This window comes from Lepisosteus oculatus, chromosome 8, assembly GCF_040954835.1.
Source record: "Lepisosteus oculatus isolate fLepOcu1 chromosome 8, fLepOcu1.hap2, whole genome shotgun sequence".
Taxonomy (NCBI): Eukaryota; Metazoa; Chordata; class Actinopteri; order Semionotiformes; family Lepisosteidae; genus Lepisosteus; species Lepisosteus oculatus.
In genome coordinates, this window is record NC_090703.1 from 7,008,747 (window position 1) to 7,035,300 (window position 26,554).

General features: G+C 48.0%; 1 protein-coding gene across 7 annotated transcripts in view; it reads right to left on the bottom strand.

The window, feature by feature from the left end:
• ppp1r13bb (protein phosphatase 1, regulatory subunit 13Bb) overlaps window positions 1-26,554 on the bottom strand; it is a 65,442-nt gene that overhangs the window by 35,819 nt on the left and 3,069 nt on the right. For 3 of the 7 annotated variants that reach the window (XM_069193116.1, XM_069193112.1, XM_069193115.1), the window contains exons 1-2: window positions 11,279-11,553; window positions 4,722-4,869 (exon numbers count right to left, since the gene is read on the bottom strand). In XM_069193116.1, coding sequence (XP_069049217.1) covers window positions 4,722-4,869; window positions 11,279-11,413 — 283 coding nt within the window. In that variant the 5' untranslated portion in view covers window positions 11,414-11,553. Of the gene's footprint in view, window positions 1-1,042; window positions 1,131-4,721; window positions 4,870-11,278; window positions 11,555-26,554 lie in introns of those variants that run through there. The other 4 variants (XM_069193113.1, XM_069193114.1, XM_069193111.1 and 1 more) reach the window with 3 other exon arrangements.

Genomic DNA, 26,554 nt, shown 5'->3' on the forward strand with positions numbered 1-26,554 from the left:
TTTTTGCTTTGTATTTAATTTCCTCCCTGCACTGTGGACTGCACTGTCAGCCTGACACTAGGAGTGACATTCTGGACAGATTTCCCTCACGCTCAGTTCAAATCTCTTCCCTTTTCAACGTCTTACCACACTGAAATGGGACTACAAGCAGACTCTGTACGGACAGCGCACACACATGTACAAAACATAAGAGGAAGAATATGAAAACACATACTTTTTGTTTGCGTCCAGCGTTTTGAAGCTTGCAGCTGTTGTTTTTACATGCTGTTCAACAATCAAGCACCGGATTCAAAACACTTAAAACAGGTGTTTCCTTTACAATGTGATGAAAGGCCCAAAGAGCCAGGCCACTGCTCAAACACCACTTAAACTGCAGTGAGCATCTTAACGATCTTTCAGTTAAATTCGGGCAGAAACGTGTTAATGACTGGAATGAAATCAATGAGGGAAACAATCAGAGAAAATAGGTTTCACTGGCCTCTAAAACTTTCCGCATTTCGGCAGAACTGAACTCTTTTCACAACAGGTTCTAACGGGTCCGTTTATTTAATGAGCTCTTTGTGTGCGCTGTATCGGGGGGAAAAAAAGTCACAGGATCCGAAACGGAGGTTGCCGTGCAGTTCAGACACATTACGGTAACAAAACAAAGGCGTTCTGGGAGGAAGAGCCTCTCACAGTCCCAGCGCAGATAACATTGTTGGGAGCACGACGAGGGCCTTACTGAGAACGTGACTACCAAAGCCAGCAGGGACAGACCGCGGTTTTCAGAGAAAGCAAAAGCTTTTGAAGGGTGGGGAAAACAAATCGTTCTGAGGAAACGCAAGTGAAAAGAGGTGGCAGCACCAAATCGAAAACCCCTGGAGCTGTGGAAGGAGGACATGGCTGCAAACACGTTCCTTCTCGCACACCATGCAGGGGTTACCGAAACACGAACACATCACGGCTCAATCTCACAGCGACTTTCATGACTGACATTCTTGTTTTGTTTTTTTTACATGCAAGGCCGGGTCTTTAAGGAGAAGAAAACCCCAGTGTCACTCACCTGCTCTCCCTTAAGCAAAGCTCAGCTGGCAGAACCGAAGCGCAGCCTGGTTGCGGGCGCGAGTCGCGGGGGGAATGAGCACAGAGCACAGAGCACTGGGGGAGGACGGGCCAGCCGAACACTGAGGAGGGCCTTCTGTTCACGACTCACGCCTTACAAACGGAGCGAGACATGATCTCAAAGCAGACCGCTGACTCACTTCCCTCGAGCCCCCCGGCCAAGACACTACGGGCGCAGGTGAGAGGGGGGCCCGCGGAGGGCGGGGGGGCAAGCGAGAGGCCTCTTTAAGGAGCTCGCGCGTGGCGAGACATGCCCTCAAGGAGGGAGACTGGCTCACTCTGAGAATTTCCCTTTCGCGAACTAGACAGGTGAATCACCTCCTCTATCACAGCACAGAACCAGGTTCTGCACACGATGAGCTGGGTAACACTCCAAAAATCCTTTGAACCAAATTAATTCAACGACCGTCTGTAAAAGTGACATGCCTATAAAATCATCCCGGCCCCTTGCTGACAGACGCTGATCTCACTCAACCCAGACTGCTTTGTTCCCCTAATCTTAATGCCACTCTACCACTGTCTTGGTCTGAATGGGATGCACAGCCCAGAGAAGGCTCTTGAATCTTCTTGCAGTTTTACTGACCCATACAGATTTTATACCTGTTCACGCATCAGAGGCAGAAGGATCTCTACATTTCGAGCAAATAAGACTCGAGTCAAGTCACGTGACACTCAAGCTGGGGGATAAGCTCGTCAAAGGAGGGCAATTAACACCCGCAGTTTCGTCTCGGTCAAAGACCCGAAGCGGGGCAGGATGGGCTCCGGGAGAGACCCCTGGCGCGCGCCCTCCAGCGATGAGGAGGAGAAGGGCGAGCAGGTGGGGATCGACAGGTCTGAGCAAGGGAGCCACGGAGAGACAGCTGCAGGCTACGCATTCCAGCAGGCTGGCTGGGGAAGCCAACCGAACACGCTGCCGCTTCACGTGCGAATCTGCCACCGAGGACGCAGTGGGGTTTGCCTAACAGGAAGGAAGACCCATGATAAAGAGGGAAGATGTGTACCCCATATGTAAATAAGGTGAACCAGGGCCGCGCCCTAGGATTTTCTAAGACGGATTCATGGGGTTGGATTTTATGTGCAGTTGTGGGCCTGCATTATTACAAAAAACTCAATGATTTCAGCTACCTTCACATTTACAGCGGTAACCCAAAATATATCAGACATATCTGCCCAGTAGTGCAAGTTTTCTCGGGGTGGAGAAAGCTATACTACTAAGTCATTCTTTTTGCTAAGTATTCTACTGGTTATTGCTTTTAATCGCCAGTATTTATTATTTTTTTGCTAAAAAATCCATCCCACCTGAAACCAGCAAACGCACACGGGGGAAGGAGGAGGAGGATGAAGTACAGGCTCTGTCCCCCTTTCATCCACCTGTCTTTTAAAGCGTCTCAGGCTACACCACCCTGTGCTGCATGCAAGTCTGTTGCCAACCAGAGGAGGGGGAAACCCTCACAGAAGGCACTGCAGACCTCCTAGCACCCAGAAAGTGGCAAGGGGCGCAGCATTGCCAAGAGATCCCTGCTGACTAATCCCACCAAACTCTCAGGACTAGGCGCTTGGGTCATTGCTGGTTGAGGAGAAGACTGGCAGGGAAGCAGAGGAATGAAATGTTCTGCCAAGAGATGGAATGTGGAAGAGGGTGAAGGAAGGGACACTGCAGATTCCTTTTCTGGCAAGAGTGGTGAGTCAGGACATACTTCTGTAATCTGCTCTCAGAACACCAGCTGCTCCCCCAGCCAGGTGGGAGCAGGGGGCAGCTGAGCTCCAGGGGGGGGTTAATTGACTGAACTAGAAAAACAAAACAAGTCTGTGGGTCTGAGAATCAGTGACATCCTGACCTGCTTTCTCCTCCAGATTCTAACAAAGACCGACAATGATTCTCATTGTTTCAGGGGCTAATGCATTTCACTGGTATGAACACGTGAGCTCTGTTTACATAGAGAAGGGACCTAAACATTACCAGCACAGCGGATCTGTAGCTAGGGAGACTCTTCAGCTGACATTACTCCCCCAGGGTAAGTCAGCAGTCATATTTAGCACCCTGAACAGACATTTCCAGTATGACATAGGATGTTTGTAATTTAAACACATGTATTAAGATATGCATCATTATTGCCATTTCTATTGCAGTGCAGTCATAGAAAGCAGAATAAAGTGTAGGTGGGGCTGAATGGGCAACCCGAGGCAAGATGGCTGTCTTGAGTGTCTGAACAGCTCTGTTGGGGCTCTGGAACCCACACTGGACCTTGTATATGGGGTCACCTTGTACCTCCCGGTGGACCAGCTGCAAGATTAACAGAACTGCAGGGAGTCATCCATCCAGTGTCTGAAGGCTTGGCTTCACCAGAAAGGAAAAACGGCATGTGCGAGGCAGGAAGCATGGCTGGGGACAGGAAGAGAGAGTCTATAGCGAGACGGGTCTGTGCTGTGGACCCGTCAGGCTGCAGGAAACACCTTTCTCTGCCAGCACTGACTTCATGTACAGCAGAAGACAAGACACCCCAAGACAAAGGCTGTGCAACTGATTTAAGGATTACAGAATTTTCCTGTCCAAATCTGAAAAGGTGGGCATTCACACACACTTTAGCCTCCTCGGTGCCAGTATCAATTTCAATCGATGTGTGCGGTGCTCTGAAGAAAAGTCCATCACAAAAATCCAGTGACTAACTGTGAATTGTAAGCCAGTCACGCATTACGCAGCAGGGACAGTGGAGAAAAATGAGCACGTGCGAGATATCAAGACTGATTTCACAGAGGAAAAACCCCTGTGAGTCAGCTCCAGCTCCACAAGGGGTCAGTGTGGAGCAGAGCAAGAGGATCCAGGAAGAGATCAGAGAGTGAGGAGAGGTACCTGCAAACACACTATAACCTTAACTTTCTCTCTGCGTAAAAAGATCACAGCAGGATGGGAATGAAACCATAACTCTGAAAAAGAGCCTTTAATCAAGTAACATTTCAATGGAAATCTCTGCTCTCTCACAGTACTCTAGCCTCACAGCGAAAAGAGGGATCAGGAACCTATAGGATTTTAATTTCTCTGTACACATCAGATTCTCCGTCTTGTGAAATACAAAGCTCTTCTGTAGTACAAGAAGCACCTTTCAAACTGAACTATGCAGCATTTTTAAAATGCTTTCACAACCATAGCACAAACACTGACCTTAAGGTTACCTATAAGAAGAAATGCATAAATTACTTATGTGAAGAATTTGTTTTTTAGGAGGTATTGTATTACCTTACAAAGCAGCTATACACACATACAGTATAAGCCACTGAAATGAAAAACTTCTAAAATTACTTTCCCCCAACTTGTTCTTCATTTCATAACCCCTTACATGCATAGTTGGTCATGACAAGGCATGTCTTACTTTAAAGACGAAACTTTTCCCTGAACTGGGTAGAAATTCCAGACCTGTGCATTAAAGTCAGTTAAGATGAAAGAATCAAACACACGAACCACTGTGGTTCTGCATCTACTCTTTTTTACAGGCTGTCTTCTCACGGTGTTGCATCGTCATGTCAGAGTTGCTCATTCCGGTAGGGCAGGGCTCAGGGTGATCCTTTCCCATGATGCTCAGCGGCGTGCCGGGATACCCGGTGGGCGTTGGCGGTGCCCTTACCATTGCCTCTCCACACCTCCGCCAGGTGGCAGCCGGCCTCGCCCGGCTCCTTGCAGAACTCCACCACGTCCCGGCAGGTGGTCTCCGGTGTGATGGGCACCTCCGTCAGCACCTGCTCGCTGTTGCTCAGGTACACAGTCAGGATCATCTGGCAGGGAGGAAGGAGAGACAGACCTTGTAACAACTTCTCCTGGAGGAAGGAAAAACAAAAGCTCGGTGGAATCAGGGGAAAAACAGTGTACGGGATACAAATTTTATGATGAACTTTTTTCACTCACAGCAGGACATTTTGCTGGAGCAATCTGAGCGAAAGGTCTTCATCAAAGGTACAACAGTGGCAGCTACAAACCTAGAACCCCAGCTCTCACCCTAGAGCCCTAACCACAGCTCCACGCTACGGTGCAATGTACGGCAAAGCAGGAGAAACCGCCGCAAAGCAAACACACAGCGTGGTACAGTAAAATGTGAAATTCCCACGCAGGCATTTGTGACGGCCGCAACTCTGAAGAGACTACACCCTTTAAAAACGAGGAACAGAGGGCAGGGACTCCGGCATCTCAGCCATTGACACAGCCTTGCTACTTTCTCCGTCAGCTGAATTCTCAGCATTTAGGAAAAGAGGACTCTAGGGTCCCTGTGGAATTTTGTTTTTGCAAAGCTTCCAGAGGTGTAATGTTTACAGACTTTAATTGCTACTGCTGGCACACCAGCCCCCTGTTCATGGAGATGGGAGGCTGCAGCGCAACGGCACTGATTCCTGCGGTGAGCCAGCCCGCTGTTTACTCCTCGCTGCATGTTATGACTAGCAAACGGCAAACCGTGAGATTAACCCACAATTTAATTGGCTCAAAATAACTCTTAACTGCTGATGCGCTGCTGCAATTTTATTACTGCGCAAGGCAAGGCACAGAACATAAATAACAGCACACACAAATAAACCTGAGCCAACAAACACACCCACCCTTAACAATTCAAGTCTACCCATTGCTGGCCAGCTTCCAAGTCGCTTTATGGCTGCAGCCAAGCCTGCCGCTCTCGAGCTCTGTCGGGTTCGTGATCTGCTGACACTGGGAAACCTTCACTTGTCAACTTAATTGGGATTAAAATGCATGCCATAGCTTGTCCCCGAGGTTGTGCTCCGACACTTGGGCGTGCTCTCATTAGCAGGTGGCCTTGACAGGGCGAGGCAGGGAGATTAATAACCTGTGAAATGCAACCAAATATCTGCGGATCACGAAGTCCAACTACCAAGAGCCAATTTTCATTTTGTAACCAAAGATTGTTTAACACATGTGTCCCGGCTCAGGATGTAGTACTTCAGTGCTATTATATCATTTTTTGGGGAGAGGGAGGGAGTGTCCATGCGTGTGACTCACTGTGTTTGACCAAATGGTGCAGATGTACTTAGCAAACGATGGCAATGCCTCCCCCCCTCAAGAGTTCAGACTTTTGCAAAAGCTGCATCTTTATCAAGTGGAGTCACAGGGGAGACTACTGTGGTTTCTAAGCTGGGGAGATTCTCTCCGTTTCACGTACACATTTCTACAGGTGCTCGTTTCTTTTCTTCTGCAGGCATACTAGCAGGTGTTTAAAAATCCACTCAGTAACAGACCACAGCGCAACACTGGAGGGGCAGAAAGAGCTGCTCACACATTGCATTGCCTAAACCAGCCAGTTGTCCCTCAAAATCTAGCATGTGGCTATGCCTGTATCTGAGCTTTAGAGTCGTGCAACATACTCACATTAGTGCCTCATGTATTGCATTATATTGTAATCCACAATTATCCTGCACAACACTCCTCACAATGCACTGAATCTGGCTGAAGGCACGGTAAAGTACTGATCTGCGCTTTTGTGCAAAAACTGAAACGGTTGCAATCTCCCATCACAGACACATGCACAAAGGCAGGCAGTGGGGATCCACTGGAGGAGAGCAGTGGGAGGGGAACTCCGCTGGGGCAGCACTGGTGGGAGAAAGCCCATCACAGTCCAGTGCCTCCGTCAGCAGAAGGCTGAACAACAGACAAGGGAATCCGGCGAGTCAGTCATAGCTACACACTGTCACCCGCTGCAGGGAGCTGCCAGGGCTGCTTCATGCACAGGGGAAACACAGGCCAGTGGGCTGCTGGAAAATCGCTGAAGCTTTAGAAAGACTGACGGCAACAGCACATCATGCAGCCATGCCCATGTTAAAGTACAGATCAGAGCTATTAACACGTCTCTGAGTACCATATGGCATGATGAAATTTTCAAGCCTCTGGAGCATGACCTATCTGAAACCGTGCTTTTGTATTTGTGTGAATGCAATTGACAAATAATGATACAAGCAATAATGCACAGTGGGCTACAGTGATAACTAGCTGCATTTCATTGTTATTCAGGTGCATAAGCATTTTGCTTTAAATTGAATTTATTCTTGGCATGCACAAGCCATTAATGTCCATTAAAGCCCTTTTCTAAATACCCTGTACTGCTTCAGAAGTGGCAATTTCAGTTTTGCACAGGATATTAAACAGCTTGCACGTGCAAGAAAAGTTGACTTGGGGACTTGACTGCCTCCTGAGATTCTGTGCACTCATTCGAACTCAAGGAGCAGCTTGAGTCACATGATTGCAATGGACCCGCAATCATTTTTCACAGACTTCCCAAGACACCTTAAAACTACCTCCTCTTATTTTCAATTATTTGTGGAGCAGACATATACAACACGTAAAGGAACAAGTAATAGGTTTATTCCATGCTGAAAAAAAGAGGAAAGAAAACACAACGTTTCGGCCGTGGAGCCTTCTTCAGGTCTACATAGACAAAATGTAGGTTTGTAAATATATTGAAAGGCCAGGCTCAAATACGACCCCTCTTCCCACGCACTCCTATGTACACATATTTACTTAATGAGCAGTCCAGAAGTGACACTGGGTCCTCTTCCACATAAATAATGAAATATTCTGACCACAAAAGCAAGGGAAGACCTCCTGCTAAAGGGCTCATTTTACACAGTTCCCACATGTCACACACAACTGAGCAAATCGCAAATAAGTAAAACAATCTGCGCACAAGGTCAGATGGGAGACCCGAGGTCTGAAGTGCGAGGTAATTGAGCTGGAAGTTCAATACAAAGTGATATTGTGGAGTTACCTGAGTGATCAGAAAATGATGATCCAGTTGGATGCCCGAACAAAGCAATCCCTTAGGGCTTCCCAAACCTGGCAAAAAGGGACTTACTGTATTCATTGAGAGGAAGAACACTCTTCTGGAGGTTGTGACAAGCCCTGGTTGTATTATTTCTGAATCTCCCCCAGACCATAAACGGACTATCAGCCCCTGAAGGATCAGCACAGTCCCTACTTCTTCCGTCTCGAGGAGTTTGCAATAAGCGAACAGCCTGGCTCTCTCTAAACTCTCAGCGGCAGCAGCTGTGCCCAGATGAAGAGAGAGGGGTCAGCTGCATCAGACTGCCCCATGACACCCACTCCGCACAACCTTTTCTGCAAGCCAATCAGCCGAGAGAGTGTGCACGCACAGGTACTAACACCGACGTGAAGACCGACCACATCTGAAAAAGTGTTACCCCAGGCACTACAAGGACGAGTGAGGAGATCAGAGCTGTTTTCATAAACCACATGACATCATCTATTCAATCGAAAACTGCCCAAATAAAGATGTTTTGAGTTTAATTTCACCCAAGTGAAGTACAGAAGAGCAAAGTAATACAAAATGAGTGTTAATGGGAGGTCTTCGCAAATACAGAAACACAAAACCACAAGAGAGCCCGGTGTGGGACTGCAGCTGGAGCTCAGCAGCGTGTCCAGTGTGTTATTCCTGGCAGACAGGAAGGATTCCAGGCTGTGCCGGGGTGCACGCCCCTCACATCAGGCTGAACACAGAGCCTAATGTGCTCACAGCTGGAGCAGCACACACAGCAAAGGCTGCAGCACCTTTAAGACAATTACAGCAAGAGTCATCGGAGGGACAGATTTATGTGTTCACAAAATTTTAGTTTGACCAGAGGGGCTTTCTTTCCTGAGCTGCAGGAGCTCTCCAAAAACCGAATTGCGTTCCCCAGCGTTAAGAAAAACATACATATAGAATATCAAAAGCGCTCTTCAGAAAAAAATTCCATTACTGCACCAATTGTATAGAAAAAAAAAAGGTGTCCGAATAATCACTTTAAAAACTGTCCAAACGAGCAGATGGGCTAAAACAGAAAAACACACAGAGATGGCCTCAGCGCTGCGCTCTGCAGATACAGCTTCAGCTCAGTCTGGCCTCCCACCCCGAATGGAGAACCTTGGATAGCCCAGCTCCAGCGGTCAGCTCTCATGACCTGTCCAGCAGGCCTCTCTCTGCAGAGCCCACACCACACGACAACAGAACACAGCTAGTTCATTGCCGTTCAGTCAAAAGCAGCAGGCGCCTTAGAAAAGAGCTCCCTCCTGGTTTATGGTTTTAGACAATTCGACCCTCCCTGTGCTGAAACTTTGAATATTTCCCAGGCACTGGGCACAAGCCCCGTGAGAGCAAACGCAGCACCACATTCTGCAGACCGACCGCCGGCAGCACAGCTCAAAACCCTCCTCCGCGCCCCAAGTCAAGCCGCCACTCAAAACAAGAGAAACAAGAGCGCGTCATCTTTCACCTGCAGGTACTTACAGACCCAGAAGGGGGCGACACCTATTGAGGCAGGAATTAAGGGACAAATAAATAATCTGATTAGAGGGATGCAAATCCACCACAGGGCCGGTCCCTACAGCCCGTGGGAAGCAGGATAATCCCGATAAGCCTATCGACAGGGATTTTCCCTGAACTGAGTGTCTGGAGAAGAACATGGGAAGTGAAGAGTCCCAGAAAGTACCGCGAGGTCCGGTCCTCTGTGGCCCCGCCGTGGAGAGCCACGCAGCGAGATGAATCCCGTCTTGCTTGGGAGGGAAGTTCGGACTGTGTCGGTCAGATGAACTGGCAAGAGGGCCGTCCTGACTGAGGAGCTGCTGCACTGTGGGAGTGCTGCTGGGAAAAGCTCCCCAGATAACCCCGCTACTTAACTCCATGAAAACATACCCAACTATCCGTTTAAGATTTTTTCAAATTACTTTCTTCGGCATATTTAAGTACTGAACTAAACCCCACATCTTTCAGGAACCGCTTGCTTGTGAATAACTCATGGCAACTCGAAACCTCATAGCTGTTAGTTAAAAGCTCCTGGTCAATAAAGCTGTCCCGCATGTTAACATGGGGAAGCTGCTGAGACGCTCCGCTGAAGATGAATTTCATGCGCGGTGATAAACCGCTTGACAGGTCTTGCATCCCCACGCAGGGAACGGAGACGCTCTGCGATCCCAGTGAAAAGAACAGGGAAGCAGAAAGTATCGGAGTGACCCGCGCGGTGCTAAGACTACCTGCAGGCTCTTACTGTCCACTGGCCGGACGGACAGCGCCGATGCAGAAATTTGCAACGGGTTTATGTTCTGAAATGTACCACACTGTTAACAAAGGACACCTCTGACGACAAGAGAGAACAGAGTAATCTGGAATCTATCATGGAAATCTTCAAACTCAGAATTCAGAAGTGCTATCACCATTACGCCCGTTTCGAGTAAACAGGATTCACGCTTGCAAAATGATACAGGCACAAAAACACGACATCCGAACCGGGAACAAACGATATGTTGTTAAACACCTAATATAAGAAACCATCTTTGTACAACACAGAAGAAACCATTAGGGAGCTAGACCGTATCTGAGTTTACTTTTTGCAGATTAATTCATGAAAATGCTAACGCTTACTACACTGACAAAACTACCTGATAAGCAGTTAATGATGTTTAATGTAAAGTAAACAGAGCTCCTTAGAGACAGATAAGAATAAGCACAGCAATTTCGAACTTCTGTCTGGGTCTGTGAAAGAGTGCAGTTTTGATCATAATAATATCAGAGTTTTTGTTCCTTTCATGTGAAAATGGCAGAGCTGATTTTTTTTTGTGGTTTTTTAAACCTGTCCCGAGTGTCAGGGATGAAAAACAACCTCCACACAACACATTACACCGGTGAAGAAAATGAAAACGGAACAAAGAGAGAATGCGGAGCTCTTAACCCCACGATCTTCAGCAACCTGCCACTCACAAGAACAGCATCGCGAAGATGACCTAAATCATAAAAGTCGTGATGACAATAAAAAAGGAACGCACTTCTTCAAAAGCTCACATGTTATGGAGCAAACATTACACTGAAGCATGAAAAAAAGCCCCCACACAGCAAACAGCTCTGCTAGACTGCATGAGTCGAACTGGTAGATCTGTGTCTTTTCTTTGAAGGCGGATTATCTGTGAGAGTCAGGCAGGTGTGTGAGGGTCCGGGGTCCTGTCTGGTCACCCCGCTCTGCAGCCTCACGCCCGACGCTCTCTGCACCCTGCCAGGAGGGCACAGAAGAGCACCGCCGAGCCGAATCAGCCCGCGTCTCCCGGCTTCCCTCCCCAGCGCACACGCAGCCTCTCTCCGCAGGCTGTGCGCGCCGCAGCGACCCCCCGCAGCCTGCACCCCGGAGGACAGGAACGAGCCGTCACCTTCCCCTGCTGCCGCGGCTTCTGGCGCCGCTGGAGCCCCTCCTTCGTCTTCGCCAGCTGCCTCTCGTTCAGCCATGGCCTCTCCTTGGACAGGCTGATGAGGTTCTGTATGACCATGCTGAAAAACTTCTTCATGGAGACCCGGAGGGTGGGACCATGCACTCCTGTGCGCGCACACACACACACACTCACACTCGCACGGCGGAGAGCCGCCAAGCCGGAGAGCTGCACAGTGCCGATCTCCTCCAGAGAGAAGTGCTCTTCTCTGAGCAGGGGCACTCAGAGCTAGCTCTCCGAGCTGCGTGGGCCGCGTACGTCACTGGGCCCCTCCGGAATAAGATTCTCCAGGCTCGCTAATGACTGGAGCGCTGATAAGACGTGCTTAATGAAATAAGACAGGCTCGGCAGTGACAACGAGCTGATATCATGAATCAGATTAGGGCAGACCACCACTTCTGGTGCTGGCGAGGAATGTGCAAGACCCGGCCAGCAGAAGAATGTCAGTGTGTTCACTTGATTGACTGATTGATTGTCGTTCCCTCCTCTCCACAAGGTTCCATATCATTCCGACTTCTGCTTGATCATTCCATGAAATCCTTCTAGTTGTTCTTAATTTAAAAATAAACAAACCCTCCTCCTTCCTGTAGGTAAATGCCCTGTGGCAGGGAAGTTTCATTCCTGGCTATTGTTGAGGTCAGGAACCCGAGTAACACCCATCATCGCGTGTGGAATTACAAGAAAGTCTGCATGCTCCTGGCTTAAGGGGTGGTCACGCTTATTGTATGCAGCGAATGTGATGTGCAATCAATGCTATAGTTATCAGCCCTTCACCCCCGCCAGGGAGAGACATGCTGTGTGTCCAGGGCAGAGCTGCTTGCGTCTGCGAGTCCTCTGACTCTCTATCCACCTTCCAGTGTGACAGCAAGCAGGCTCACGACCAGGAAGTCAAATGTCAGACCACTTGTGCTATCTCTCCCCGAGCAGGATGCCTGAATAGAGACAAGCTGTCCCCGTCTGTAAAGACTTTACAACTTCCCAACACAAGTGAATGAAAAAAAAACCTTCCATCTTCCTTCCTTTCGCACATCCTTCAAATTCTGTTACTTTATTTAGATACAAACAGCTAAACAACTGCCTGGGCTTGAAGGGACATGGCCAGTGTATGAGAGTTACAGAAATGGTCAACTACCCAACACTTCAGTTCTGTCTATCTGTGAGCTCCCAGACTCCACGTCTAAATGACCTGGACACTGACTACTTACTCTCTATGTACTTCACTCGGCAAAATATCTATAATTTAATAAATCAATCAAGAACCACCACCTTTGTTGTGAGCAGTGAGCAGTGCCCCCATGCAACAGCTCTCTACTGTCCACCGAGCGGGCAACCTGCCCTCTGACCCAGGAAGTGAAACTGTCCGAACAGGAAGCTCTGTGAGCAGCGCCCTGCACCACCGCTAATTTTTATTTAAAAAAAAACAACAAAAATTCGAATTGTATAAAACTCCTCGTCAAGTTAAACTGAGATTTGGACAAATAAAAACCCAAACACCTGAACCCGATCAGGAAGTCAATATATCCACATCTTATCACCTCAGAAAACCTGTCATGAATGTTCAAAGGGCATTTACATTTTCTTTTAACTTTTTTTCCCCACACTAATGTGCCCAAATGAAAAATTCAGAGTAATATTTTTTCAATAATGTAGATCCAGCTTCAATAATAAATGGCAAGTCATCTCTGACAAGGAAACTTTCCACTCCCCATCCTCATCAAAGCCCCCTAACCACAGAGCAGGGCCTCCCAGGGGATGACTGAGGGAACGTGAAGGAGGATATATACTCATACGCACACATGCAGAAACACGTGTGTGTTTACACTGTCTTAGGAGAATATATAATAACAGAGAAGCTCCAGGAGGGTGAGCCACCAAACAATTGTCAAACTTTACAACCTCAATAACACTGCGATGACTCTTGATGCAAGAGTCCTTTCCCATTCGCTGAGAACGGCGCATCTGAAATACCTCAACCAAACCAGTCCTCATCTTTACTGGTGCGATCTGCGATTTTTGTCTTCCGGAGAAAACTGCACTGCAAGCGATCTCAGCTCTTCTGCCTCCGAGGTGAGAGCGGATAAGAACGGCGGAAAAATCCAGGAGGTTGAAGCATGAGAGAAGTGGAGCCACGCGGGGCCCTTTTCAGCCAGGCAGCAGACCGGCGTGGTCCGGACAGCGGGGCTCTGCTGGTTTAACGGCCTGTGCAGCCAACACAAGCCGATAAGAGTCGAATGATGAGGATGAGGATGCTGCACATTGGTGGTGGTGGTGCAGGGGAGTCCCCATTATCTGTAAAGCACTTTGAGTGGAGTGTCCAGAAAAAGCGCTATATAAGTGTAAGCAATTATTAATAATAATAATATTATTATTATTATTATTATTAAATGACTTGTTGTCACAGGAGAAGGGGAGAGCCCGTTGTTTCCAGCTGCAGAACTCATTAAAAGCTACCCTAGCTCGGGCAGAACGACCAGAGCAGCGTGGTGCTGGCCCTCGTCACTGTGTCTGGGCTTGCACTCTCACCTCTTTCCACAGGGGAATGCATTCCCAACACTCCTTCCTCCAGCGACCACGTTAACGAGTGAAAACACACGCCCCGACTCATTAGAGAAACGCGCCCCAAGAACACACATGTATGTGAAAGGTGGCAAACGAGAGGAGGCCATTCGGCCCATCTCGCCTGCTGGATAGTGAGTGGTTAACGGTCCCAGGGTCTCACCCGGCTGTATCCTGAAAGAAGCCCAGGTATCGGCTTCAACAACACGGCTCGGCAGCCTGACCCATGCTCCTACAGCTCGGTGGTCCCAATCTACAATTAATATTAATAATAGCAAAGGAAGGGAAATAGATAGAACACGTGTTGCCCCATGTATGTATGATAATAAAGATACAAGTAATAGGTTTATTCCATGCTGAAAAAAAAAAGAAAGAAAACACAACGTTTTATAATAAAGATAGTTCAGGTGAGTAGCTGCGTCAGCATGCGTAGGCTGGTAAGGAACACGTCATGGGTTTATTCCATGCTGAAAAGAGAAGAGAAGAGAGAAAAAACACAACGTTTCGGCTGTGAAGCCCTCACACCTGAAGAAGCATTGTATTTTTTCTGTCTTCTCTTTTCAGCATGGAATAAACCTATGACTTGTTCCTTTATAATAAAGAGATTAGAGATTTAACTCCCAGAAAGGGTCGAGAGTAAGTGGACCCAGCAAACAGCCCAGTGGAAAGATGGCAGCCGGCTGTGTGCACACGCGGGGCTGGGCATGCTTTAGTCAAGCACGAAATTCATTACTCATCCCGGAAAAAAGATGTGTGGTTTTCCCAGTGAGCTCACACGCAAACGTGTTGATCACCCGCTCAGAAAACTAGGGGTTAAGGCACGCGGAGCTCCCGTGACGACGCTGTCGATCCGGGCCGCGTGCAAACATCCCCCGCGCGGAAGGCAGGGGAGCACCAGCTCCAGGGGCTCCGTTATTAAAGGGTCTTGCGTGCCCTTGGCCCGCAGCATGGGAGCACCTGAAAGGGTACTCATTAAACCAGGCTCAGCGGCCGACAGCTCTCCGTCGGTAGCTCACAGCCCTGGCCTGGCTGGGAAACAAAAAAACAAGTCAGGAGCAGCTGGGTCTAAAGCTAAAAACAAGGTCAACAAACAATGTCAGCCATTTATCTCCAACTCCTGACCTCAGCTCAGTGCCAGACCTGCCTGTATAAATAGAACCGCAAGTCATGATAAAGATCCTCTGGCTGCGAGCGTAGTTTAACCCTACGCAGAAGGCCAGTGGCGAACATCTGGCTTCAACCCCAGTTCGGTGCTCTCTGTGGCAATCTGTGAGTTCAGTCTTCACCCAGAGCGGCCTTGGTCCCAGAGAGCTCCAAACCAGCTCGGTATATAGAACACCCGTGTTTAAAGATTAACAAGGACTGTTAGCCATGGATGAATCAAACAATATAATATAACATTACTTTATTAGCTTGAGGTCAGAGCGCAGGGTCTGCCATTGTACAGCTCCCCTGGATCAGTTGGGGTTAAGGGCCTTGCTCAGGAGCCCAACGGAGTAGGATTCCTCTGCCGGCTGCTGGATTTGAACCGGCAACCTTCCAGCCACAGGCGCAGATCCTTAGCCACAGAGCCACCGCTCCGCCCCAAAATGATACCGCCCAACGTGGGGCTCGAACCCACGACCCTGAGATTAAGAGTCTCATGCTCTACCGATTGAGCTAGCCGGGCTGCCCAATAGTCTGTTAAATTAAGAGAACTCTGGTCATTGGGTGCCCAAGAAGTACTTAAGATTTTTCTACTAAATGATCTCCAAACTGCTTCACAACACACCTAACTGATCACAGTGGCACTGGTCCATATCCTCAGAAATCGGTGATTTAAGGGTGATCGACAAAACCTGCGAGAGTAAGGCTCTAAAGAACAAGGGCTGTCCCCTGGACTGGATGCTCCTTCTGATTTACTCACTTGGCTCTCCTGCATAACTCCGTGCCTATGGCAACTACACCATTAGGGTAAAAACGTGCTCTTCCCCTGCTCAGATCCCATTTACCATCTCAGGATTTCTATTGCAAATGGCAATAAACACTGCGGTCTGTTTCCTAGGCATTAAAAGTAGCTGGGAAGTTTCAAACAAACATTCCACAGATTAAAAGGAAGTTTAAGAGCCTGTCTTGCCATCTGTAGTTCAATAATGCGTTTTTTTCACAGACAGACGCAGCCATGCCCATTTCAGAAAATAAAAATACAAAGGGAATAGGAATTCACAGGCATGCGCAGATAAAATATTAAAACATTAACTAAAACTAGACTGCCTCAAGTAATGGCCATTCTTCCTGTGATAATGCATGGTTCTCTAAGCCCTTGAGGGTTTTGATATAGGATCCATAAAAAAACACTTTAAGGATATCTCGGTGAAAGAAAGCAATTTCCACAGTGACTCAAAGCTCTTGTGACAGACTGCATCCATATTTGAAAAGATCTCTAAACTGGCTTCTAATGGCCGAATGAAATGACAATTCAAAACCCGGAGGGAGCATTAAGGAAACAGCCCCACAGATAAATTTGTAATGAAATTCCACATCAAAATAAGTCCTAAACCAAGACGTCCGAGTTCATCTTGGTCGCTGGAGGTCCTGTCGCACCGCCGCAAGTAAAGAAAGTGAAAGGAAGCCAGAGGAGAAGCTCTTGACCTGGTGACTGGGCGCCGCGGCCCCATCCTGTCAGGAGCCAGACCCCACGGCACGGCTCGCCCCCGGCCACCGGGGGACCGAAAAACTGCTCCGCCTCGGGGGGGACAAAATTCAATGCAAAAGCCCGGTTGTGCTTTAAGTATGCACCCCCCCCTTGGAGAAAATGAAATACCAACAGACCAACAAACAGCAGCTCAGTGACCTGTTTCACATTAATCCTGCTTTCATTGTGTGCAGATTATCTCTGGAGATAAGAGAAGATCAGGGAAGACTGCAGAGACAGGCAGGGGGGCAGCTGGTCCCCTGGCAGGGCTGGGGGCTGGATTCCCAGATATTTACACAGGTGACCAGTCCAGTTACACAGCAAAGCTTGGAGGTCTGCTGGCGAGCAAGTGTTAAAATGTACCATTTGGCACATGAAACCACATAAATCTGTCCTATACAGAGTGTACATATATCAATGCGTACGGCAATAGAGAAGCACAAAATCTTTAGATTTTGGTGCATATGCTGAATTATACTGCATATAAAGAACTACTGGCAGCATCAACAGCTGCATCTCAATTCAGCACCTGAAATTCAAAAGATAAAGCACCTGAAATTCAATGTGTTTTTTCACGGGGGACGGTCTGCCTCTGCAGGCTCTTAACGGGGGAAAGGTCTCCAGTTTGAATCTCAAAATCCGCGGTACCGGAAGTTTCTAGACCTCGACACCGGACACGAGACCTCCCCAGCCCCGCTCCCCGCTGCGGGCTGAGCGGCGCAGCACGTGCAGACACGGGCGACTCGTGGGGTCAGCGGGTGCACCCACCGGGGTGACACCGCCACTCTCCCTGTCCTGCCCTTGCCTTTCCTATACTGCCCTGCAGTCACCGACACAGCCTTCTGCAAAACAACCAAATCTACTAACACAACAGGCAAGAAAAGTACGAACAGGAGGACATGTTTTTAAGGGGGGGGAGGGGGGGGGCAGCCACAAAGACTTTTACTGGACCTTCACCAGCCTTTTTAAAAACCTCTACCTGATGATGTTACTGACATGAAAATATTATTCATGAAACCAGATGCAGGCACAATTCTTGGTTCCACTGCTCTTTAGCTCATATTCCTATTCCAAGCCTTAACCAGCTGACTATGGCTCAGAAGCACACGGAGACTCGGGTCGGCGGGGAACCGAGTCTTTGCGTCAGAAAGTGGGCAGCGTGGTTTCTGAGGCTCACCTCGAACGCGGGCTCCCGGTGTCCCTCAGCGTGCACACTCTACACTGCCCCCTTTACTGACCTTCATCCCTAACCTTGTCACTTACAGACGAGCGACATTTAACAAGGACCCTGCAGGCTGGTGGAACTAAGAGTCCCTGGGACGGTACAGATGGGGGAGCTGTTCTAGAGACCTGACCGCACTCATCTGTAAAAAGACAGGACCACCCTTCTCCTGAAGAAATACTCATCCATCACGTGGCAGGAAATACCCAGCAAGTTCCCTCTCCCCACGTTCTGTTTGCTCAGTGGTTTTTAGTTTTGTTTTGGGTGGTGGGGGGTGGCATTTGCCTCTTATCACAGGAGGCTGGTCTAAGACAGCCGGAGCACTTATTTCCTGTGAATGTTTTGGTTTATTTTTGAAAGAAATGAAAGCGAAGAGGGAAACAGAAGTTCTGGTAAAGAGGGGTCAACTCGGAGACACGCAGCCTGGGTCTTGAAAGACTTACACAGCGGATTAATGATTTGCACGATTTACGATTTGCCCTGAAAGAAGGGGGACTACCTACCCCACAGTCCTGGGACAGAGAGTGAAAAAGACAAAAAGGACAAACCTTGGTTTCTGGTGTTTTCTACATGTAAAAACTTTGCTGTCTGACCAAACGAGGGGCTGTTTCAGAAACCACACTCCCCCGAACCTCGGGTTGTGGTTTCCATGGCAACGCGGGCTCCTGTGCCTTCAGATGTTTACCGTGAAACTCGGCACTGGCTGACAGGCACCTCCGAGCTCTCACAGCTGAATGAGAACCACTCCTGCTTTCAGACCGCTCTTTGAAGAAAGACTTTCCACAATCGTTAACCATTTACAGGAAAGAATTTTTTTTTACATTTGTTTTTTAAACCCCGGTGACTCATTAACTGCTGGGCATTCCTGATGCCTTTAAAAGAGTCTTGTTGGGGAGGGAAGAGACTACACTACTCTTAAAGCATTCCAGAGTACAGTACATGACAAATTCTTCAGACTAAACACGCCCTAGGTCGTCTTTTCCACAGAAACCCCACCTGACAAAAAGTGAAACAATTACAGTGAAACTGATCTGAATTCCAGCAGGCCATACATCACCGAACTCCACGACAAGCTCGTGCACCTCCACCACACAATAAACACCAAGAGGCTTGGGGTGTCAGTTACAGCTCACGTCTTCAACCACCACGTTAAAACCTCCTACAAAACATGCCCAGCGCAGGTGAGGTGGGTACAGTCGCCGGCTTGTGCCCCATAAGGGCGAAACCTGGGCTCCAGGGACAGCGAACCCGCACCCCAGAACCTCAGCGTTCCCCGGGGGAGGGGGGGGGGGACATTTACACCTCGAAGAGGGTGAGACCCAAAACTGCTTCCCCAGAAAACACAGTGTGTCCAGGCACACGTCACCCAAACCCGCGCCAGCCACCCACCAGGAAGAAACGGCCGCTAGGGAGAACCGGCCATCCATTCCCCACAGAGGCATCGACAGGAGAGCCTCTTCCCACCCGCCAGTCCCTGACCTGCAAGAGGCCCAGCTCAGGGAGGCAGCAGTGTCACAGACCCCTGCGACACTTTAATTAAGGGATATAAATCCCGGCTGTGCCATCACGTTCGCAGATATGGGTTTACTACACGTGCTCTACAGTATTTCTGGATTTCACAAACACGTTAAAGGCTAGGCCGCCAGTGCTCTGCCAGACGCTGATCTTTCACATTTCACATCTGTTTTGTTTCCACCCTGAAGAGGAAAACAGGTCCTCTTCACCCCTGCGTTGTGACCTCTGCCCTTGACAAACTCTCTCCTGTCAGGGAACTGGACCAATCGGTGTATTACCTTACTGATTCTTCTAACACAGAAGCCAGAACCACAAAATCAGCAGGTAAAATAAAATGCCATCATGCTACCAAAAGTAAGACAGCCCATTGTCCACTATTCACAACTTTGGTTCCCTTAATTTATTGCATATTTATTTTGAAATTGTAGTTTATCTCTTGCTCTTTAAATTATCCCTTTACTCCCATTTCATTCTTAACAAGAAGGTGAAACTCACTAATAACAAACAGGACACTGCACTTGTATAAGTGTATGTACAGTATTTCCTTATATAACAATGAAAGGAACTGAGGACAGAAATGACCAATATGGAAACTTGAAATGTGCAGCCATTCCCCTGTATTTTGTATTTTACTGCTGGTGGGTCTCATGGCTTTGGATTGTGAAGTAAGGTCTGCTCACAACACGAACAGTTCACAATAAGGTCACGTGGTCAGCATACCAGAATGGTAGCCCAGAATAAGAGCTCCTGTTGCCTCCTGTTCCTCTTCTTTTTAACTGCTCGCGTTTGCTGTGTCCATTATATGTCTGAAATAATAATAATAATTGCTTACACTTATATAGGGCTTTTCTGGACACTCCACTCAAAGCGCTTTACAGGTAATGGGGACTCCCCTCCACCGCCACCAATGAGCAGCATTGCGACGGCAGCCATAGTGCGCCAGAACGCTCCCCACACATCAGCTATCAGTGGGGAGGAGAGCAGAGTAATGAAGCCAATTCATAGAGGGGGACTATTAGGAGGCCATGATTGATAAAGGCCAGGGGGGAAATTTGGCCAGGACACCGGGGTTACACCCCTACTCTTTTCGAGAAACGCCCTGGGATTTTTAATGACCACAGAGAGTCAGGACCTCGGTTTTACGTCTCATCCGAAGGACGGCGCCTGTTTACAGTCTAGTGTCCCCGTCACTATACTGGGGCATTAGGATCCACGTGAGCCACAGGGTGAGCGCCCCCTGCTGGCCCCACTAACACCTCTTCCAGCAGCAACCTTAGTTTTTCCCAGGAGGTCTCCCACCCAGGTACTGACCAGGCTCACACCTGCTGAGCTTCAGTGGGCTGCCAGTTGTGAGTTGCAGGGTGATATGGCTGCTGGCCGTGAAATGTTGGGGACACAGAAAAACTAAAGTCAGAGCTATCCTCCCACTTCTTTACCAACTATGAATAAATAATAGCAGCAGGCTCAGCTTCAGAAAAGTGGTGGAGACAGTGGTGGTGAGCTCACACTGCTCTGATAGACATCAGCTACACAGCAAATGATCTCCAAACAGGCCTGTCTCCAGGGAAGAAAAAGAGATACTGAGCGCTCACGCGTCAAAGCTGGAAAGACCGGAAAGCAAGGTGGTGGAGCAGAAAGATCGTTCACGATAAATGAAGTCTGCTAAGTGAGTTTGGCAAAGGGGACCAAATGTGACGATCCTTGAAAAAATAAAAAAGGTACAGGGAGACCTCAGCATGGAAAGAGCATGGGAAATGTACAGACCACTCTTCCGGAGGCTGCAACTGGCCCCAAGTTCTTGTATGCACGCTTCTCAGATACTGTGACAGACAGCTTTTGAAAGAACACAGGAAATCTGACCCTGTTCACTCAGCTAAGGGATCTGTACTATACTTCTATTGGATCTAAGGTGCCTCTACAACCCAGCAGAGACATGACCTTGGAAGAATGCCTGTACCTCCCATGTGTTTAAAGTCCAACAGTCGTTCCATCAGATACGAACACGTTGCTTTATCAACTCACATGGAGCAGAAAAATAATAAGGAAACGTTATTTTTTATTCCCTTTCGAGGATAATGTCTTTTGTGGGACTGCTGAAATGCTGTTTTTCAGATCGCGGCACTCGAGATGGAGGGATAGGTTTTTCTTTATTCCCCGTAATATTCCTTGCCACCCACTTCTTTATCGCAGCTGTTCGAGGAAACGAGGCCACACCAAGCGTCTCACCCTCTTTATCTACCGGTGTGCCACATTCCGCCATCAAGACGGACTTTCAGTTGTAGAGGGCGGTGTCAGTGTAATTACAGATGTCATATAATGAATGTGAATAATGGATAATAAATGATCTAGTTGTGGTTTTTTTTGTGTACTATGGGAATTCTCATTGGGGAAGAGAAATCTCAGTCACTGGCTTTTTCCATACAGTTTTTATTCCTTGCCAAGGAGCCTACAGTGAGAAACACTTGACCCTCTTGTACAGTGTGGACTCCGGTACTTACTGTTTCAATGGGCATTTTGTATTACCAAGATAGATTTTGTGGTGTCCTGTTTTGTAATATAGTAAAGGGGGGGGCACTTGTTAAACTGGCTCCGTCAAGACAGTAGAAAATTAGTTAAATTCCGAGTTTGAAATCAAACTGGTTTTCACCAGGTGTTCCACTTTCCTCCCGTGATCCAAAAGTGTGCTGCCTGGATAACACTTCTCCGAGAGACTGACGTCCCATATTGGGTGGATCTTGCCTGGCGCCAATTGTCTGCCGGGTTATACTCCAGCTCGCTGTGATCCCATTTTTGGCTGAACAGTTTGGAAAAGGGACAGATGCAAACCGAGCAGGTTTCTGTAGACCACATACACAATAGCTCACCCTTTTCTGATGCTCATGCATAGGAAATAATCCAGGTTAGAAAATAATACAATCTGCTGCTTAGAGGTGATGCATAGATCCATCCAAAATTGGGATTTTGTGTCAGTCGGCCTGGCCATTTATTTGTCTTTAGACTCTGCAGCAACGAGCACTTTGCACACACTCCTGCAGTCAGAATAGTACAGAGGGGGCTGCTGTCAGATCCCATGCAGACAGGCTCCACGTTTTGCCCTTTCCCTTTTAAATTATAATCCAATCTCTTAATTTATCAAGTCTTTCTCCGGAAGAGGTGGCATTGTAATGTCTCGGTCTCAGCTAAAAGAAGCAGATATGTAACGTGTAATATGTTAAGTTACATGGCAACAATAACTGGTGGTATTCAGACTCTTGGAGGGGGGCTATTCTGATCTCAGATAAGACAAGATAAAGACTTTACTGAACACATCAATTTCCCTTCGGGATCAATAAAGTCTTATCTTATCTTTGATCAGAATAGCCTCCCTCCAAAAGTCTGAATCCCACCAGTTATTGTTGCCATGTAACTTAACATATTAACAGAACTTGTGTACTAAACCATTTAAATGTATACGGAAAGGTGAGCGACTGTTCGTCATGTTTTCCATTCTGCGTTTGGTTTCTCCTGCACTTGGCAGAGAGGATGGGAGGCATCATTGTGACCAATGACAATTTAAAGGAGTTCGTGAGCATGTCAGAATCATGGAAGGAGATTATAAAAAAGAGGCTCCTACAGTTCACATTTGTCTGTTCTCCGAAAGTTCAGAAGAGGTATGCCAAACTTTTATTTAGAAACATTATTTCTCCTCCCTTGTTTTGTATTTCTCCTCCCTTGCTTTGTAGGCACTGTGTGTTTGGTCGACTCCTACACTTTGGTTATCTGCACGTCCACTTGAGGAAGGAATGAGCCTACAGTATCAGATCTAATTTACACTAGTTCTCCTCTAAAGACATTTTATATTGCGTTTTACACTGGGAATTCCAACTTTGTGTGCTTTCACAAAATGGCGACAAATTTGCTTTGAAGCTCAACAAGCTTTGACCCAATCCTCCTGAGAACTAGTCTGCGCCGCACCTGAGAGCAGGTGAAGGCCAGGACTTCAGGAGGAGCGAGGAGGCAGGAGGCCGCGAGGGTCACAGGTGTACCAGGGCTCAGGCAGTGCAGGAGCCTGCCTGGGGAACTGCGAGCCGTTGGCACACAAACGGCCAGCGCCAGGGCTGCGGCACTCCTGTTCCTGGTGGTGCCTGGCCACACAAGCAAAACAGAGGATGAGGGTCCATCACCCTGTTGAACAAATGTGTGGGAGTCTCTCGTTTCCTCCAACGCCGCCCTACAGACACGTCCGCCCACGCCGCGGCTCATCGACAACAAAAGGGACACCTGAGGTTTTTTGATACCCAAGCCGCCTGCTCTTCACAAGACGCATTTAGCGTGCACTTACCACCATGAAGGTCCTGCTCAGTTCATATCTAAGATATGTACCTCAGAAAACATAGGAGGAGAAGGCCTGGGAGCACGTGAGGTTAGCCTGTGCCCTTCAGTTAATCAGAGTACAGTCTCAGGCCTTGTCCAGTGCAACCCAGACCTCCAAATGGTACATTACCCATTAAAGGCTGCCCACGTTCCATGGGGAAAAGAGGGAAATATGTGCTCCAGGCCCTTCTTTGATGACGGGCTGTTAGCCTAATCAGCGTGGCCCTCTCAGAACATCATGTAATTATTAACGCTGGATTCCAGAAAAGAGACTCATCTCCCGCAGTCACATGCGCCTTATTCCGTCATGCCCAGCTGCCCCCGTAACCTGGTGCGCCGTTTCCCTCCACTGCAGCTCAATATCGCTTCAAGTCACTGTGCCTGCGGCCTGTGCCCGTGTTGTGGTTAATTTCACAACCCCCGGGGAGAAACAACCTCAACTCAAAGAAAACACTGGGCCAGAACAGAGCCAAAATAAACTAGAGGGCCATTTCTAACCATCAGCCACCCTGCCTCCCTCGTCAGCCCAGTTTAATCCTCTGCGTGTCATTAATGAGGAATCCTGGCGACCACTCCCTCTCCCCCCGCCACTCCCAGCCCGCGCGCGCACTCAGCAACGAGCTTTCGCTGCCCAAAAGGAAATCCCATGCTAAGCCTCGGTCTAATCCTCTTTCAACTGCAACAACACGTAACTAATTATAGCCTTCACCGCTGTCTCGGGCGACAAAAGAAAGACAGAAGAAAAGGCAGCCGTGCACGCAAGTGAAGACCTGGCACAGTCACGGCACCAGGAGGTTTCACTTTTAAAACCCTGGTCTGGTTAGGAAGTAAGGCCTATATTCTAGTATTTACTCCAGGAATCGAGATCTTTTGGAAACTTAAGTTGCAGAGCAAACGAGAACTACGCAGGTGTGCCAGGTTTGCTTCCAGAGGCAGGAGTTTACTTTATTTTTCAGGGCTGGGGAAACTAGTGACCCAGAGCTCAAGCTTGACCTGCCCCTGTGTCCCAGGTCGCTCACCCTGACAGGAGGTTAATCATTGTTAACCTTCAGCCCCCCCGCCGCTCTGTCCCTGGTCCTCCCTCTGCCTCTGGAAGAGGCTCTCCTGTCTTCCATGGCAGGGCATTTCAGAAGAGTCACACGTTATTAGTTCAGCCACGGAGGATGACTCACCGCAATGATCCCGCAGGAAAATAATCGATGGGCTATTGGCTCGAAACCACTTTTCACTGCGCATGGCCCCCATACGAGCCAAACACCGGTCGCAAGAATCGGCACATCAGCTTCGAGAAAACTTAGAGTGGGATGCCATTGCAAAGCCCAGGTGTGCAAAGTTGATAGAGACTTATTCACAACAACTTATTAATTGCTGTAATAATTGCAAAGGTGCTCCCACAAAGTATTAGTTGGGGTTGTGTGCACACTTATGCAACCAGGGTGTTGTAGGTTTTTTAATTTCAATTATTTTTCCTAATAGTTATTTCTTTGTTTTTTCTCTTGATTTTGGTTGGTTGCAACATCACATTAAAGATGGAAAATGTCTGACGTGATTTATCTTGATTTCTGGCTTTACATCACAAAAACCTGCTTTTTCCCCCAATAAGGCTGGGTAGTCGTTTTATATCCACTGTAGGAAGCAAATCTTTTGACTTTGTTTAGGTTTTAAACACGACATGCAACTCAGGACTGGCACCAGGAATGAAAGGAAACTGTGTTTCTTTCTGCATGCAAAATCTACTACAAAATCTACCGCTTTTACTTACACACAAAAGGCACAGGACTACATCACAATCGGCTCTGAGCCACTTGATCAGCACGATTAAAACTAGGAACAATGAAAGCATTTCTCACCATACAGAAACGATCTTATGGTCCTGTGACTTTGTCCTTGAACCTGTTGAATTTCCAGGAAAAGCTACAAAGGAAATTGTTTGCCATCTCTTCATTATTTATTTGACATTGTAAATGGCACAGTCACACTGTGTCGCCACTGCAAGAACTACAGTCTCGCAGAGAACACACATGCACGACCACTATATACTTAGTAGGTTTTCCAGGAAGACTGACTTCCTGGTAAGCCTAAAGAAGACAGAATAAGAAATACTGTCAGCTTCGCCAGCCAATACTTTCTTAATTAAATACATCAGTCTGACGGGAATCAGTGCTCACTGAGATACTGACACACAGGAGACACACGGACCAGCCCGCCCCAGGAGAGAGTGCTTAAGTCAAGGGCTTTCAACGTAAGCAGGGACCTACGTCCAGCTCGGCTCAGACTGGAAAACCTGATCATCTAATCGAGTTCCATTGCAAGGGGCCGAGGTGCCAACAGATCGAGACCTTACAAACCTCCCGATCAGCAGGACAGCCAGGGCAGAGAGCAGCCTAACCATCAGGATGATGTTTTGGTCTTGTATCTCCTCTCCCATGGGTTATCCATCATGACACCGTGCTGTACGTCCCTCCCAGACACAAGGAAGGGGGGGGGGGGAGTCTGGCGCGGAGATGTGGGATATAGCTGGGGTCACCCACAAGGCCCAGATCAACCGGTCAAATTCAGCCAGGACAGGTCTTTCACTCTCCCACTAAATAAAAACACAGAATCTGAACAACTGTTCGCTCAATAGAAGATGAAGCTTAACTATCTGACATTTAATCACTAGGCACTATTAAAATAGAAATTTGAAGAAGGCTCCACGGCCGAAACGTTGCGTTTTCTTTCTTCTCTTTTCAGCATGGAATAAACCTATCACTTGTTCCTTAAGATAGAAATGTTGCATGTTGAATATTTTTTTATTTGCACTACTTCTTAATTTAGTTGCTCTTGGCTTGCGGTCACCCCTAATGGAAATTTGACAGCTGCCCTCTGTCAAGTCATACAAAATCTTCCTGACTGGCAC